General features: G+C 36.5%; 1 protein-coding gene across 4 annotated transcripts in view; it reads left to right on the top strand.

The window, feature by feature from the left end:
* The window catches only part of LOC126337017 (double-stranded RNA-specific editase 1-like), a 117,349-nt gene extending 100,835 nt beyond the window's left edge, over positions 1 to 16,514 (top strand). For 3 of the 4 annotated variants that reach the window (XM_050001279.1, XM_050001288.1, XM_050001307.1), the window contains exons 9-13: positions 2,556 to 2,715; positions 2,949 to 3,100; positions 3,175 to 3,317; positions 11,270 to 11,463; positions 12,179 to 16,514. In XM_050001279.1, coding sequence (XP_049857236.1) covers positions 2,556 to 2,715; positions 2,949 to 3,100; positions 3,175 to 3,317; positions 11,270 to 11,463; positions 12,179 to 12,298 — 769 coding nt within the window. In that variant the 3' untranslated portion in view covers positions 12,299 to 16,514. Of the gene's footprint in view, positions 1 to 2,555; positions 2,716 to 2,948; positions 3,101 to 3,174; positions 3,318 to 11,244; positions 11,464 to 12,178 lie in introns of those variants that run through there. The other variant, XM_050001297.1, reaches the window with a different exon arrangement.
* The last annotated feature ends 560 nt before the right edge of the window (positions 16,515 to 17,074 follow it).

The following is a 17,074-nucleotide window of genomic DNA, read 5'->3' as shown; positions in this document are numbered from 1 at the left end:
CTACTACTACTACTACTACTACTACTACTACTACTACTATTCAGTGACATTCTGTAATATTCAGATCACTTTCAGCTCTGTTACTGTTGTTGTCACTTCAGTTTTTTTAGGACTTTTATGTGAATTAAATTAAGTTATCTTTTATTTGTAGTTGCAAAATATGAGAGGACGGTTTTGGAACTCCCAGACCTGTCATAGGAATTGTAAAGTGAATTGTTAAGAGGGAAACCAGAAGATATCACACATAGTGTAATGTTGAGTGAGAGCTGTGTAGAATTTTTTATATACTTCATAAATCTAAAGTAAACCTTGCAATGGCTGTTTTCTGTTATTAAAGGTTCAAATTGTGGTCACTGGCTTAACAAACTTTGTGTGCCACCACACCACCAGCAAATGGGGAACATAATTTGTCACAGCATAGAATTAATGTGACAGCTTAGAAGACAAATAAATATAAAATGAGGATACATATATTGTTGTCTTAAGTGCAAGTATTCCCGAAATGGGGATTTGGTTATGCAGGTATGCCATGCAGAGAACTCAGTACTGCCAGGAATTTTTTCCCTGGTTGGAGGACTGGAACAGGGTCCAGTCAGCCTCACTGTGCCAATTGGAAAGCTGCCTGAATGAGACGTAGCATCTCTCCAGGGTTTGGAAAGTCAACAAAGGCTGACCATATGGGCCTCCTTCATCTTCAAGTCACATCAAAAATCACCAACTGGTATCTTAGATTTAAAGGATGCATACACATAAAAAGAAATAACTTTTTCTAAAAAGTTGTTTTATTCAGCTTATAATCACGCATGGTGAACATAATAAAGGAAGTTAAGAAAAAACATCTTAAATACTGTACCCACCACTTTATTTTTAACTGTTCCTCCAGTAGGTTGATAATGCCAAGAACTGACTGAATTGAGGAAATATAGCTCCAAACAGTATCTGGAGTGTGAAAGTTGGACTCTCATCACAAGAAAAATTTCTCAATTTTCTATGTTATGGTTTCCCATTCTTCAGCACGGAAATCATCATCTACACCAGCTGTTACTGTACTACATCTGTCATTTTCAGAACAGTCCAATGCAGTATGTTGAGTCACTGCATACCAGGCAATGACAAACATCAGCATAGTCCATAAAATGCTAAGTTTCATTACTGCATGTACCTCAAGTAATGATGTTGACTTCTTTGTAGTGGAAATATTTAATTTTCTTTTATGAGAGTAAATAATGCAAAACATTAATCCTGGGATTAAATTCTTTTTATGCCCTCTTCGTAAGATATAACCTATGAAGTAACATCGTAAAAAATTTTCTGCCATTATCCAAACACAATTGTCAGTATTAATATACAACAGTGTTGTCAATTTTCTTTACTCCTTTTTGTTCCTATCGTATATTTCCTCCAAATGGAGAAAATTTTTGATTTAATTCAATTGTAAAAGATCCCAGTTTCACCAAAATGACACTTTTCTGAACTCTTATTCTTGCATAATTTGTGGCAAAGTATTTTTCTTTCAGTATTCATAGTTCCACCTTTTTCATTAAATTATGTGTTGTTTTAAACCTTTTTTTCCAGCTTTGTCTTTAGGCTGGTTTGATCAGTGCTAGATTTACCAGCAGGATGAGTAGGTAGGAGTCTAGGGCGGCAGATTTTTGGGACGGCAAATTGGGACCAAAATCTGTTTCATGTCTTACAGAAATTAAAAAGATTCATATTTATGTACCTAAATGTTAAGAGGCCCACACAAACAATTAAAGGTCTAATATGTTTCACCACTTAGATAAAGTTTTCTACAATTTGCGTAGTTGCGTATGCTAGCGGCGCGGGAACAAGTGACGTGACCATTTCCTACGTGTGTCAAGCACATTGACTGTGCGAACACGGTGTGCCCGCTGCGGGAACCAAAGCAGGGTGCTGCTGTTGTAGGCATACACCATATGAAGACAAGTCACCTTGATTGATAGCGTGTGTGAAGTTACCAGTCCACATACATTCAAAAGCATTTTTAAGTGGGAGGGGGGGGGGAGATGGAGTGGGGGTTAATGCTCTTAGATTCCAGGGTTCCACCATTTCCCTTGGACCTGTCTTGCCCATTGCTCTACACTCACCAGGGAAAGAAATGAAAACTCTGATTTGTGCCTTGAGCTGAGATTGAAACAGGTAGGCTGAGCTAATGAATGCTTGAGTCTTAGAATTGGTGTTATAGACAAATGCTTAAAAACAGGATATTTCACTATAACTCACAGCTCTTTCAAAATAAAGAATAGAAACGTTCAACAGTGGAGCTTTGGCTACCACTTAACTACAGTATTAGTTGATCACTAAGAATGCAATAATGGAGGAAACATGCATAAAAGGCAGAGGAGATATCGTAGTTGTTATGCCAGCTGTTACTTTTGCTGTCCCCAATATATAGTTATCATTTGTTTTAATTTAACTACGGAATTAGTAATGAACAATTTATTTTGTGCAATATTTGTAGTTTTGTTATATTTCTGATATTTATATTGTATTTGTGTTATTAATAATGATATTTCTTCTCTTTTAATCCAAAGGATATTTTCTCCTCATGAAGCAGTGTCTCAAGATGACTCCCTGGATAAACATCCCAACAGAAGAGCTCGTGGTCAGCTTCGGACAAAAATAGAGTCTGGAGAAGGTACTATACCAGTTAAATCAAGTGATGGAATTCAGACCTGGGATGGTGTCTTGCAGGTAATCTGCTTGTTATATACTGTTACATGCCACGACTGCAGTCTCAGACAACTGAAACCACATTGCTGTCATGTGTATGAGCTGCATTTGCGTGCGTGGTTGTTTGTTTATTTGTGTGTGTGTGTGTGTGTGTGTGTGTGTGTGTATTTTCCACGTAGATTAACCTGTGTTAAATTTATGACATAAATACTTTTAGAGAGCCTGGCATTAATAGGCATTTTGAATTATTGCAGGGACAGAGGCTTTTAACTATGTCATGTTCTGACAAAATTGCGAGGTGGAATGTTGTTGGTGTGCAGGGGGCTTTGCTATCCCATTTCATTGAACCTGTTTACCTAGAAAGTATTGTACTTGGCAGCCTTTTTCACCCAAGTCACATGTATAGGTAATGTATGATGATATATTTGTGTTACGGCATAAGTTTCTACTTGTTTATTAACTGTTTTCTTCTACGCTCAGAGCTATCTGTGGAAGAATCGAAAGTACTATACAAGGATTGCCACCTCCGTATAGATTAAACAAACCTCTTATGAGTCTTATAACATCACCTGAAGTTCGTCAACCTGGAAAAGCACCAAATTATAGTGTCAACTGGACTGTAGGTATGAATATTTATCATTCTTTTATTTCTACACTGAAGTGATGCATCTTACATTACATCTCTGGTCTAAAATCTCTCTTTGTTATACATTTTCACAGAATTTAAATTGTGAAAAGAAAAATTTTGAAGCTTTGTATGAAGAAAGTGTTCCTCTAAATTAGTTTTTGACAATTCATATAATATCTGTTAAGAAATGCCGTTTTTAGACTATAAAAGAAACTCCAATGCAGACGAGTATGCTTGACACTTAACAGTATTAGCTTGCTACTTACGTAATTGACTAGGCCTCTGGTATGTACCATTGTAACTAAAATACTACAGTAATGCACTGTAAGGCAAATTTACCTTTCGTGACCATTTTCTCGTAGGACTACAATCTGAAAATATAATTATCACAATAGTTTTGTTTCTTCATCAAACATGAGGAAACAAAAATTTTATTATTTCTCAAAACAAAAAGTTGTTGGAACTGTGTTGTTATAACTTCTTGATTCATCTTCCACCTAAACTAGTACAGGGTGTATACTCCCCAGGAAATCTGGGAGAAATCTGTGAAACACCAGGGAACATTTCGGGATTCTGGGAATTTTTCATTATACTAGTTTTCATTTAAATTTCTGTCATTTTGACTGTTAAGAACTGACACTCTCACAAAAAAATTTACTTTGATACACTACTGCAGAATAATACTGCAGCAGTAAAACATAATTGAGAGAATAACCGCAAAATAAAACTTCAGTTGCAAACAAAGTGTGATATTTATAACAACAAAACACGGTGCTCATACAAGCGTCTGCAGACAGCAAAATGTGTCGGAGGCTTTATGATCAAAACTATGCAATACTTCGGAACAACAAACTACTTTCAGCGAGTGTGACATCACACTGTTTACATTGCTAACAGATTATGGAAAAATATTGTGAATGGTTGATTTAGGAGTGTTACTTTCACAGTAAATTTCCTTTTACTCAAGAGGAACTATTTACTTTAAAGAATGTGCACTTTACTTTCTTAAAATCGTGGAGAGTTAACTCTTTCAGAACTTAATACTTTGAGACCAGCCACATAGAAAAATTTTGGGCTCAGAAGACCAGCCATTTGTGCCATCATTTAAAATTTTGCTGGCACATACATGTTTGATGTATCTTAAATGATAATACACACCAAAATTAGTTATTTCATAAATTACAAATTATACGGTAATGATGGCAAAAAGTTCTTAAACAATTTTACATGTAAATAGCTTTCCTATGGAAAAGTCAAAGTGCTCAATGCTACATGTATTCTGCCAGGTGATCCATGAAATGTTTGGTGCACAGCAGTGAAATTTGCGTTCGTGCTTATCAGAAATATTGAGCTGTTGCAATAAGCTTTGCTGTTAGGATCCTGCATAACTACGTGCTTGGAAACAAAAAGCAAAAAAGTTTTGACAACCAGTATTGTACGTGGAAGCTTAGCTTTTCTCGATGAAAAATATCATCTAGTAATCTTATTTCGCAAAATAAGAATACATATTATCATGCCATATTTTCTCTAATTCTACCATGGCACTTGGAGAACTACTATGCTCTGTTTTTCTGTATTGTAGCATGAGTATCGCACTTGTTATATTTTCGTGTTCGGTGTTCAGAAACTACCATGCTTTAGTTTGTGAATTCATATTTATACTTTTGTAATACCAAAATGTGCAGTGTACATGTTTCCGTGCATTAAAGATATTCCCAGAATGTGTTGTTCTGTGCCGAGAGTGCCGGGAATTCCACGCCAGTATATAAAACCTTTACCATTTAAAGGATTGATACGTTCTACAGCTCCTAGGGAACATATATTATCACGTAACATGGAAAAAAAAATTGTCTTTCACCCGGAAAAAGTGAATTTTCAACTAGAAAAAGTGTCTTTTTTAACCAGGAAACCCAGGAAAAAATCCAGAAGTTTTTTTTTTCCTTGCCTATGTATACACCCTGTATTATGGGGAAAAAAGAAGCAACAGCATTTGATGATTAGATTTAAAAGTGCTGTTGGGTTTGACATTTGCAATGCGTTGAAAGAATCTGTTAGCTGAATTCTTACTGAGTAAGTTTTGTATTCGTGAGGTCCTTGATTTGATTTCCACTAGTTTTCCCTTCTACTGTCTTGTATAAATTCCTATACAGGGTGTATACGACCCGGGAGACCCGGGAATTTTTCATCCAGGAGAAAACCGGGAATTTTTTGTTGTTTTAGTTTTCAGGTAATTTTTTGTAATTTTGCCTGGTAACTACTGTATCCTGCTACTGCAGAATAATACTGCAGCAATAATACATGAACGAGAAAAAGAAGAAAACGAAAATAAAACATAAACTGAAAAGGATATGTGCCATCCATAAACAACAACAAAACACAGTACTCATGAAAGTGTCTGCCAACAGCAAAATGTGTCAAAGGCTTTAGGAAGACTATGCAATGCTTCATAACAACAAATTGGCCCCGATTAGCGTCACGTCACAGCTGTTTACATCAGATTTGTTTTAGCAGTTACTAGAGGGCTCATGCGCATGCCCAGTTGAGTCGCGTATGAGTAGTACCCCTCCCGCTTCTGGCTGCAGGAATGTGGCTGTTGGCTGTGTAAGCAGTTACAGCAAGCAGCTAGATGCAACCGGGAAAATTTTACTGCCGCACCCAACCTTCCAGATTCACTCATGCGCAGCAGGCCTGTGTCTATGAGGGAGGGTGGGTGGGGGGGAGGTGCCAAATTCTTATTCTTGAGGAGAAAAAACCTTATTTCACAAAGTGCCTAGCATCCAGCACAGGTGGGTCTATTGATGGCTCATGTGATTTTGAAACGCATCCCTTTTGGTTTTTGAACACACTCTGTAAGTTGATTTTTGAATGAATCATAAGTTGAATTTTGAATGTGTGCATAGTGTACGTGATGTCTCTATCAGGGGAATCCTCGTCGCATCTAGAAAATAAACTTTCCTGCAGTCGAAACGGGACCAGGCTATACGAGCTGAGGAGTAAAGTCGAACGAGTGAACGCCAATCGCTGTCTGGTTATGTGGTTGAATGGGTTTGCGAATGATCAGCGTTGTTATATTTATTAGTGAAATCCGTAGATTCAGAGTACCAGAGTGGAAATAAACGACTAACAGGAGTAACAGGTAAGAAAGATTATGTATTATCTTGTCGGTGTATCTAAGAAAATGAAATTTTGTCAGAAAATTTTTGGGCCGCCTCTATCTAGTATCGCACCGGTTCAGAAGTATCGTACATTCGGGACTGATGCGCAGAGCAGTGAGAGTTATAGTGGGGAAGTGTGTAGTCTCTACGTGACCCCTGTTTACATTTAGTGATTTTTCTGTTTCCTCTTCATTTACCGCCCTCATGTCAAATGAAAACAAAACGATTACTGTGACTGGGAGCTATCAAGTGAATTAAAATATATCCACATTATTACGGAAGGCTAATATATGTTATTAGTTTCAGATTTTATTTTATTTCCACATTTCTGACAGTGATGGATTTATCACCTTGTAGAACAATGGAATTATTTTTGTCGGTTTGCTTAAGAAATCTGGTTTTTATTAATCTTTTATGCTGAGGCAGTAAATGTATTTGAAACGAAGTGTTTAGTTCCACACTATTGGCTAATTTCAACTTCTCACTACACTCCAAGTGCACTTTGTCATCTTCTAGCAAGTATGGCATAATAAAGAATGAAAAATGAGTTAATACAGTACTTGGTACTCCAAGAAAATTTACATCTCTAAACCCACACTGAAAAGCTTAATATCAGGTCGAGGCCTACTTCATACGGAATCTGGAAATATGAATGTGCTCTTATAGTATGCACTTGAAATGTGCCATTTTAGTATGGTTCACGAATTTCCGATGCTCTTGGATGATGTCTTTTTTTCCTTTTGTGACGTAAGATCTTTTAATGCTTTACACGTACGAACATACGGGCTTCCGGCGTAATAGTAGCTGTTAAAGCGCGGTGGCGCCTGTTATCTGGCACTCTCTTACAACTACTGAAACGAACCTATTTCTAACAGGTCGCAGGAAAATACTGCAAATAGTGGTTTGAAAAGCGTTACTTTCAAAGTAAATGTACTATTACACAAATTGAACTATGGCGAGAATGTACGATGAATTTCTTAAATCACAGAGCGTTTGATGACAAGCCATTTAGTAGTATTTAGAGCCCAGAAGATTAGACATTCATGTCGTTATTATGAGCAAATTAATGTAGTGTTACAGGAAGTTCTCTCTCTTCTGCAGTAGCTAATTTATTTGTGGAAAACTTTGAGGACAGGTCACTAGACATGGCTAAAGATTTTACTGGCACATTTGTGCGACACATCTTGAAGTGTAATGCCGGCCAGGGTGGCCGAGAGGTTCTAGGCGCTAGAGTCTGGAACCGCGCGACCACTACGGTCGCAGGTTCGAATCCTGCCTCGGGCATGGATGTGTGTGATGTCATTAGGTTAATTAGGTTTAAGTAGTACTAAGTTCTAGGGGACTGATGACCACAGATGTTAAGTCCCATAGTCCTCAGAGCCATTTGAACGATTTTTTGAAGTGTAACACACGCAAAGAAGGTCAACATTATATGTGAAAGCTTAGCTTCTCTTGTAGCTTATTCACCTTAGAGACCAATATTATTTCTGAAAGCTTTGGTTTTCTTGTAGCAAAATTCTGTATATTAATTTATAACATTAACTTTTCCTGTTTGTGTGTCCGCTCTACCTAACAGTGATGTTGCTATTAGCTGACTACATCACCTGTCCTGTGGTCTAAATATCATCTATTATCGTCTGGAGGGATCACGTGACATGAGCTATGACCGGCTTGCAAAGTGCACCACAATCTCGATTTGAATGGTTCGGAAAGTAACATGCGATGTTTGGGGAAATTCCAATTTATACTTTCGTGATACGAAAATATGCAGCATATATGTTGCTGCACATCAAAAATCTTTCCAAAAGGCGTTTTCTTCCCCGAGTTTCGTATTCTAAAGTGCCGGGAAATTCTACGCCCATGTATAAAAACATAACCATTCAAAGAATTGATAAGTTTCACAGTTCTGAGGGAAAATTATCTGTCACTTATTATTAAATGTTTTCATCCGGGGAAAAAGTGAATTTTTAACCGGGAAATCCAGGAATTTTTTTCCTTGTCTGCGTACACACCCTGCTCTATTTATCATAAAATGGAAATGTTAATTAAAACACACACACACACACACACACACACACACACACACACAAGCAGACATATCTGCAGAATACAAACTTATCTTCCCCGAGGTCAGCTTCTATCAGTTTTTCCATTTGTCTATAAAGAATTTTTGTCAGTATTTTGCAGCTGTGACTTATCGAACTGATAGTTGGTAATTTTCATATATGTCAACACCTGCTTTTTTAGGGATTGGAATTATTATATTCTCCTTGAAGTCTGAGGGTATTTCACCTGTCTCGTACATCTCACTCACCAGATGGTAGAGTTTTGTCAGGACTGGCTCTCCCAAGGCTATCAGTAGTTCTAATAGAATTTTGTTTACTCCCAGGGCCTTGTTTCAACTTTGGTTTTTCAGCGCTGTGTCAAATTCTACACGCAGTATCATATTTGCCACCTCATCTTCACCTACGTCCTCTTCCTTTTCGATAATATTGCCCCCGAATACATCGCCCTCTTACAGACTCTCTATATACTCCTTCCACTTATTTGTTTTCCTTTCTTTGCTTAGAGCTGGTTTTCCATCCGAGCTCTTGATATTCGTTCAAGTGGTTCTCTCTTCTCCAAAGGTCTCCTTAATTTTCCTATAGGCAGTGTCTATGGTACCCTTAGTGGCAGATGCTGTCTCTACATCCTTACATTTGTCCTCTAGCTATCTCTTCTTAACCTTTTTTTGAGACGTTTGCATTCCTTTTTGCTTGCTTCATTTCCTGAAATTTTATATTTTCTCCTTTCACCAATTGAATTCAGTATCTCTTCTGTAACCCAAGGATTTCTACTATTGTAAACACAAACGATCAAGTACTGTTCCAAATGTTTGGTAGTAAGATTGTGTCATCGATTGCTCAAAACATTTTTATAATCAGGAAAGGGACCATTCTACATCAACTGAGGTAACTGGGCAATATTTGAATTTGGATGCTATCTTGGTACTTATTGTTTCTGGTAAAAGTTCACCCATCCCATTAATAAAATTATCAATTTGGCCTAAGGGTACAAAGCCTGGGTTATTGTAAGTTATCTTGGGAATACTTCTGGCAATGAGTAGTTCACTAGAATAATTTATTCATTAACTGAATAGAGTCATTCCATGCCTAACCTTGAGTTTCAAGCCTTTTAACACATGAAGGTATATGGGATGAATGAGAGCTAATTACAGAAATGTCTTTTTTTTTAATACTGGAATCATCAAAAGCTTCCTTGCAGTGGCGAAATGCCCAAAGCCTCTGCACTATCAAAATGATTTACTACCCCTTTAATGGCATCGAAATGTTGATTGTAAAACAACACATCTTCGACCCACATACCCCTATGAGTTACCACTGGTTCAGGAGGCAAAGGTGCATTTGGTAGATTTTCTTTGTAGGTATTGATGCGAGCAGGAGTATTTTGAAACACTCTCTTTATGGATGAAATCAGTTTATTTACATTCACAGACGTGGAACATACTTCTTCAGCAAGACAATGTACTCCGTGAGCAAAGCACGTCACATGAATCAAACTGCGGTAAAAATACTCCAGAGGGCTTTTCCTGCTTTGATCATATAGGGAGCAGCATCTGAAATAAACACACACCCTTTCATCTGCAGAAGATTCTGGAAATATTTTTCTAATACTCTTCTTCACAAATCTGGCAACCGTAGAATGGTTCACTTTCACGTAGAATGGTTCTTTGCAGTCCGCTAATAGGAAGAAGGAGACTCTTCTTTTAGAGCACCAACAATTAAATTTGCAATGTAACGGTCACAAGTGCGCAGGAAGCCTTTGAGGATACGGTTTGTAAGTTTGTGGAGAGGAATATTGTTTTCAATGAATGCTTCACATGGATCCATGTTGAACTAAATTTTTTGGTCACCTTTGGACAAATCCCTGCTATTGCAGTTTGCTGTTGTCAGAAGTTGTTGTCGTGGTCCTTCCTTCTGTGTTCCTTCGGAGGAAGACTTGGCTTATCATGTTGATATATTTGAAACTTGTTTTTGCAGGAAAAGTTTTTCTCTCAAACTCGACAATATAAAACAATTCCATCCTATGTAAATGTTCCAGGATGGTCAGCTATCCACGATACAGCATTCTTTTTTCCGGGCGTCATGGCGCACAGCACGTTACACACTACCCATCGTAAACATATCCAATTGTGTAGCAATAAATAGAAAGCTAAACTGAAACAATGGCAGTGTGACTAAAAGCTTGCATAGTTTAATTTAACTGTTTCCGATGTGTTCAGTACAGAGGGAATGAAATGGGGGTGGGGGCGCAGTAGCATTGACTCTGTCTGCCTGTTCCTGTTCCTCTCCTGTAATGATTTTGCTAGGCAGTGACGTCTCTGTTAGCGATTGCACGCAGTTCTAGGTTACAGTGAATCTGTAGACATCAAAAATAGATCGAGCTAGGGACAGCCCATCTATATTTTTAAAATATCGTAAACATAGAGTGAAAATATGCATAGTCACTAGTTTTTAGTTAAAATGTGCAATAAGCAGTGGAAAAAGAGCCAAATATGCAAATAATCTGGTCTCTGCTAATCAGTTTCTTTCAGGCTCCTTAATTTTAAATTAGATTACTCCTAAATCTTGTATTTATTTGTTTTTCTCATATTACATCACCTGTAAATTTGATTAGCGTAATATTATGTCTTTTAATTTACTTGGTTTGTATCTACATCTTGTAAGACTTTGTTAAATTGTGTTTTCTTTTGTTGTTCATTATAAGCGACTAATATTATCGCTTAATTTAGGTATGGAAGGCCCAGAAATAATAAATTCAGTAACTGGAAAGGATGAGAGTGGAACAGCATCAAGGCTTTCCAAGCAATCTTTTTTTACTAGATTCCTGAATCTAGCTGGACGAATAAAAGCCACAACAAAAATGAACACTGTGAAGCAGCCAGCATTGTATTCTGATGCAAAGCTCGCTGTACGTGAATATCAGGTGTGTTCGTTTTTCATATTCGTTAGTAGCAGAGAAAGTGAATTGCTACTGTTGTGAAGTGAACCACATTCTTCCATTTAAAAATAAGTAGTTGTGATTAGGTTGGCAGTTAATAAGGCTGTGTTTAACCTCTCCTTTCCCCATCGTATTTCCTTTTACTCCTCTTAGAATAGGAAATAGAAAGGGCAAAAGATCATTAAAAATAACGTTCAAACTTGGGTAGGATAAGGATGAGGAAGGAAATTAGCCATTTAGTTTTCAATGAAACCATTGAATTTGCAGTAATCTGTTTTGGAAATGTACAGAAAACCTAAGCCCAAAAGGCCTGATTAGGTGGTGAACTCTCTCCTCATATGTTCTATCTTCCTCAAAATTATTATAGACCCGTCTCTATTTTCCCATAGCTGTTTCCTGTAGCTCAAAATAGTAAATCTATACAACTTACTGTAATCACTTGATGCTTTACTACCTTACAATAGTCATTCAGATATGCTGATTTCATTCAATATTACCTTTTTCGAATTTCTTCTCATCCCGTTCGTTTTTTATGTGTAGTCTTTGGTAGTGTAATTCCCGAGTAGCTTAATTTTCTCCGGTGCTTTCCTATTTCTCATAAAATATTAGGTCCTCTAGTACTTGTGCCATTAGTTGTACCTATTTTTATTATACTCAGTTACCTGTCCATCAGTACAGTAAAATTAATTTTGATTTTCAGATGGCAAAGGAGCAGTTGGTCCTTGCATTTGTCAAGGCTGGCTTGGGAACGTGGCTTAAAAAGCCAATTGAACAAGATCAGTTCGAAGTGAATGGGAGTTTAGAACAAAGTAATGAATGACTAATAAGTAAGTTTCATGGAGCCTGCATTACAGGATAGAGCAATCATTCAGCCCCCCATTCCAATGCAACAAGAGTTATTAACAGTAAGAGGTTACTTGACGTCAGTAAAGGGCAGAGGCAGGAACACTGAGATATAATTACTCTTGTGCAAGGACTAAAAATGTACAGCAAGATAGCTGTATTTTTAACCATTGGAAACCCACCTCACTGAACATTTCTTGTCAGTACGGTAATATTGTCAAAAGTCACTAAGACGACACCGTCTGTAATTTTCATTTACTTTTATAAAAGTTTCACAAGGCTTATTTTCATTTTTTACAATTTTTAAACTATACATTTAGTTCTGTTTAAATGAACTATTGAAAGACAAGTAACTGTACAAAACTGCTTTTCTGTGTTTGTGAATGTTGTAGACAACTGTGGTTATTGTATGATTTTATTGCTCTGTTCATATAATTGTGTACATACTATGGAATGACAAGTATTTGAAGAAGTTTATTATGACAGTGTATATATATTTTTGTATACTAATTATTTTTATTTGATTTGTGCATTAAAGCAGTACTTCATATACACACATTTAATGTTTGCTGGAAAGTGCTCTTCAGCTTATTTCCATTGTCTTTAGTCAAGGACATTCATATTCTCATCTACTGCAACTACCCTCGGCACATGCTTCAGTAGGTTTCTTACACTAACGGCTCATGGCTGCCTTATACTCAAAAGTTATTGAATTAGTATCATTTAGTTTTGTGATATTTCAGTATAGGAGTGGTAGGTAATACTGTTGTTCTAAAGGATACCTTAACATTAGTAAGCTTCTGTACAATACAATCTACCAAAAGTTCGCATATTACACTAAATTACTTTATATCCTATTCTACAATTTCAATTTTTGCACCTTTGTCTACGTTAAATAATTTCCAGAACAACAGATAATTTTGTTAGTAATTATTCACTTCTAAAATAATTTATATGTAACCGTTGAATTGCATGAACTTTAAATAAACTTGCACAAATCTAACAAACTAAAAGATCTAAATGCCCTTCTCTCTCTCTCTCTCTCTCTCTCTCTCTCTCTCTCTCTCTCTCTCTCTCTCTCTCTCTCTCTCTCTCTCTCTCTCTCTCTCCCCCCCCCCCCTTTTTCACACACAACACGCTACTGCCTCTCTCTCTCTCTCTCTCTCTCTCTCTCTCTCTCTCTCTCTTTTTAAATAACCAAAATACATTATCTCTGATTTACAATGCTAAGTTCTTGTGTCCTTGATTTGACTGATCATGTATGGTGTTGTGATGTGCCATATTTGCACTAATGGCAGTCTCAATTTTATTGATAGGATGTTAAGCTGTATAGCAGCATTTTTTCACTTTACATGGTTAGGTGAGGAAGGTATGTCAGCTCAGCGAGTGTTCACGTTTTTAAAAGTCATTTTAGAAATGTAATTTTTGTACTTTGTAAGAATGATGAAGGATGCGTGAGTGTGTATCACCATAAGACTGAGTTACACTTCTCAGAACATTGCCATTGCTTTCATTTATGTCAGAATTTGTGTTAAATTAGTCCTATTGTGCCCATTAACTCACATGTAGTTTTTGTTGCTGCCCTTTTTCTGAATATATGGACATGTCATATAGAAAGGAAAATTGGAGGCACTGACATTTCATATTGACATTTTATATTTCACCTTATGTACTTTAAGGCTTACAAGTCAGTGATGGTAAGATGGCTGTGATGCATTTAAATATTTAACAATGCTTTCAAAGGAGTGAAGCCTATCTCCGTATTCCTAGTCATGCCCCTCACTATGCTCAAGTTTTAGTGGGACGGTGGGCTGAATGTGTGCTCTATTCTGTAATACACAGACTCTGTGGAAAATGAGATGACTGTTGTTCAGCTTGGTTTTATAATTTAGATTTCATATGTTTGGCAAATAGAAAATGCGATTGACACATATTTTTAGGTACCATTAAGTTTCTATTTCACGTATAAACTTGAAAGTACGTTAGATGAGACGACAAAATAGGGGACAAGTTTAGGTAATTGCTAATGAAGTAGCTGTTCTCTGTACAGACGTATCCACATTTGGAAAAGAAGATGCTTTTTAGTGTTTTATACTAGGTCAACACATGAAAGTTATTGTTGCACATTTTTAAATATTGTTAAATCTAGAAGAGAAGGCCTGTCCTAGAGATTCCGACCAATGGTGATTAAAATGGAAAACTTCCTTCTCAGTTAATTTAATACTCTTGCATTAGAAGATAATGTGGATTAAGTTAATCATTTTGGCGAATTTTGGCCTCTTACAGTAAGTAATGCTGGTGCTTCAAAATTTTTAACATTGGACATTACAGTTCTGGGGGAAGTATCTGTATACTGAGAAGTTGTTGACATTTTGAGGACGATTGTGTTAAATAATCTAAGATATGTGGTGTAAAATTGTAGGCTAGCTCACAAGAAGCTCTAGTAAAAGCACTATTGTTCAGTAGATTGTGTTAATATGTTCTGAACATTTCAAGTAATTAAAGACCAGATCAACATACTGAATATTCAGTATTTGACAATTATTGTTTTATAAAGTTACATAGCTTTCTTTCCAGTGTGAATAATGATTGTTATTCAATGAAATGTGAAAAATGGATTTCATTGAGAAAAGAACAAAAGCACTTCATATTTTTTGCCTAGTTAAAACTGTGTGTGTGAAATTCAGATTTGCTTCATTGCAGTCAATTGTGTGTTCTCTGCAGTATATTTTTCTACTGTTTTTGTGTGTATTGGATTTTGTTGCATTCCATTAGTGAATGTAAATTGGAAATTTACTACTTTGTTCAATTCTTGTGTTAAACTTGTGCACATGTTTTGTTTTGTGGAGAATCAGTATAAATCACAGTGACATGGGAATAAATGTTCAATTACTCATCTAACTTAGTTCCTCCTCTTCCTATTTTCAGATACCTTCCAAATTACAAGCAGTTTTCATACCATTCCAGTTTATATTTAATCTGTTGTCACAGTTCCCTATATTTTGGGTTTCTTCCTGTTTTCCACAAAAAGGCAATTAGAATGTCACTACACTTGGTTTTAAGCTGGACAGATATAGATATATTTTATTATAACTAGTCTGGTACTTACAATTACTGAGTATGTACGATACAACGTAAAACAATATTACAGAAAAGGTATTTCTGTGCTATCAGGCTTTATAATAAAAGAATTCTGAAGTTGTTATTGAGTGATAGGAACACTTGGCATTTTGCTTTTCAGTGACATGTTAAAGGTGAATCCAAGAAGTTAACCCTCGAGCGGGCACACCTGTGTATGAAGTGCACCACCACAAATAAAATTGTTTTGCACTGTTAAATTGTTGTTTCACAATTGCGAGCTCATACCTATTCCTTCATTATTGCTTCAGTTAACAAAGTAGTAAAGTGTGTTGTCATATGTCCAAGTGAGCAGCAGTAATATAAAATAAACAACAAGCTAGGTCAGAAAATAATTCACAGTCTGTACCAGGTAATGACCCAGGTTATGAGGTAGCAGCACAATCCCACAGTGAGGCAGTTGTTTATGAGACACTTTAGTAATTAAGTTAGTGGTTGGCTGAGATCTTGTGCAGCTGCAATGTTTAATACTTCAAGTGGGTGATTACTGCGAGCTAACACCTGTCCATGGCAGCAGAGTAATATAATGAAAATACATTTCATCATTGTTCCATTAAACTGTGATTTTTGTTACGTTGGAAACATAAAGACAGCCACTCTTTATGTGTGTGAAGTGCACTGCACACCAGCTTGAGGGTTAAACAGTTACAGATGTCAACATTGTGATCAGTTAAAATTGCGTACTGAGATGTGCCAAGTCAGAAATGCTCAGTCCAGCAAATGTGGCACTTTTGTGCTCAATACTTGAATTCAATGTTGTGGAGTTGGTCTTCGCTATATTAAAACTGCATTGTTGAGTAATAAAGCACCTTCTTAAAAAAGGCATAGAATAAAAGTTGTTATGATGGACAAGCAGGTGACTAATTTTATGTGAGATGACTGTAATATTGTGTAGCATGTTTGTACTCTTGATATTTTTTTGGCGCTGTTGATAAAGTGAGTAATAGTAAAGCTTAATTATGCTCAGAACTTAGAAACTAAGAAAAATGTACTTGAAACAAAGAAATGTAACCACTTCAATAAATCGTAATAAAATCAAATTTTTAATGAAGACACTTCCATGTTTGTGAAATACATACAATGAGAAACAACATTGAGAAAACCATTGGGCCTTATTGAAAATACCTGTGATAATGAAAAGAGAAGTATTGTTATATTAATAATAATAATAATAATAATAATAATAATAATAATACCGAGCGAGGTGGCACAGTGGTTAGACACTGGACTCGCATTCGGGAGGACGACGGTTCAATCCTGTGTCCGACCATCCTGATTTAGGTTTTCCGTGATTTTCCTAAATCACTCCAGGCAAATTCGATGGTTTCTCTGAAAGGGCACGGCCGACTTCCTTCCCCATCCTTCCCTAATCCGATGAGACGGATGACCACGCTGTCTGGTCTCCTTCCCCAACCAACCAACCAACCAATAATAATAATAATAATGATAATGATAATAATAATAATAATAAGGAACAGGAAAACGTACTTCTGAGATGTTAATAAACATTACCAGTTAGTTTTGGGCAGTTGAGACAATTAGTGATACCAAAGGAATGAAAAAGTCACTACCTCAAGTCGAGTAGATGTATGTGTTATTAACTGTAGTAGGGAAT

The sequence above is a fragment of the Schistocerca gregaria genome, chromosome 1 (genome assembly GCF_023897955.1).
Source record: "Schistocerca gregaria isolate iqSchGreg1 chromosome 1, iqSchGreg1.2, whole genome shotgun sequence".
NCBI lineage: Eukaryota > Metazoa > Arthropoda > Insecta > Orthoptera > Acrididae > Schistocerca > Schistocerca gregaria.
This window is presented reverse-complemented; position numbering and strand designations above follow the sequence as displayed.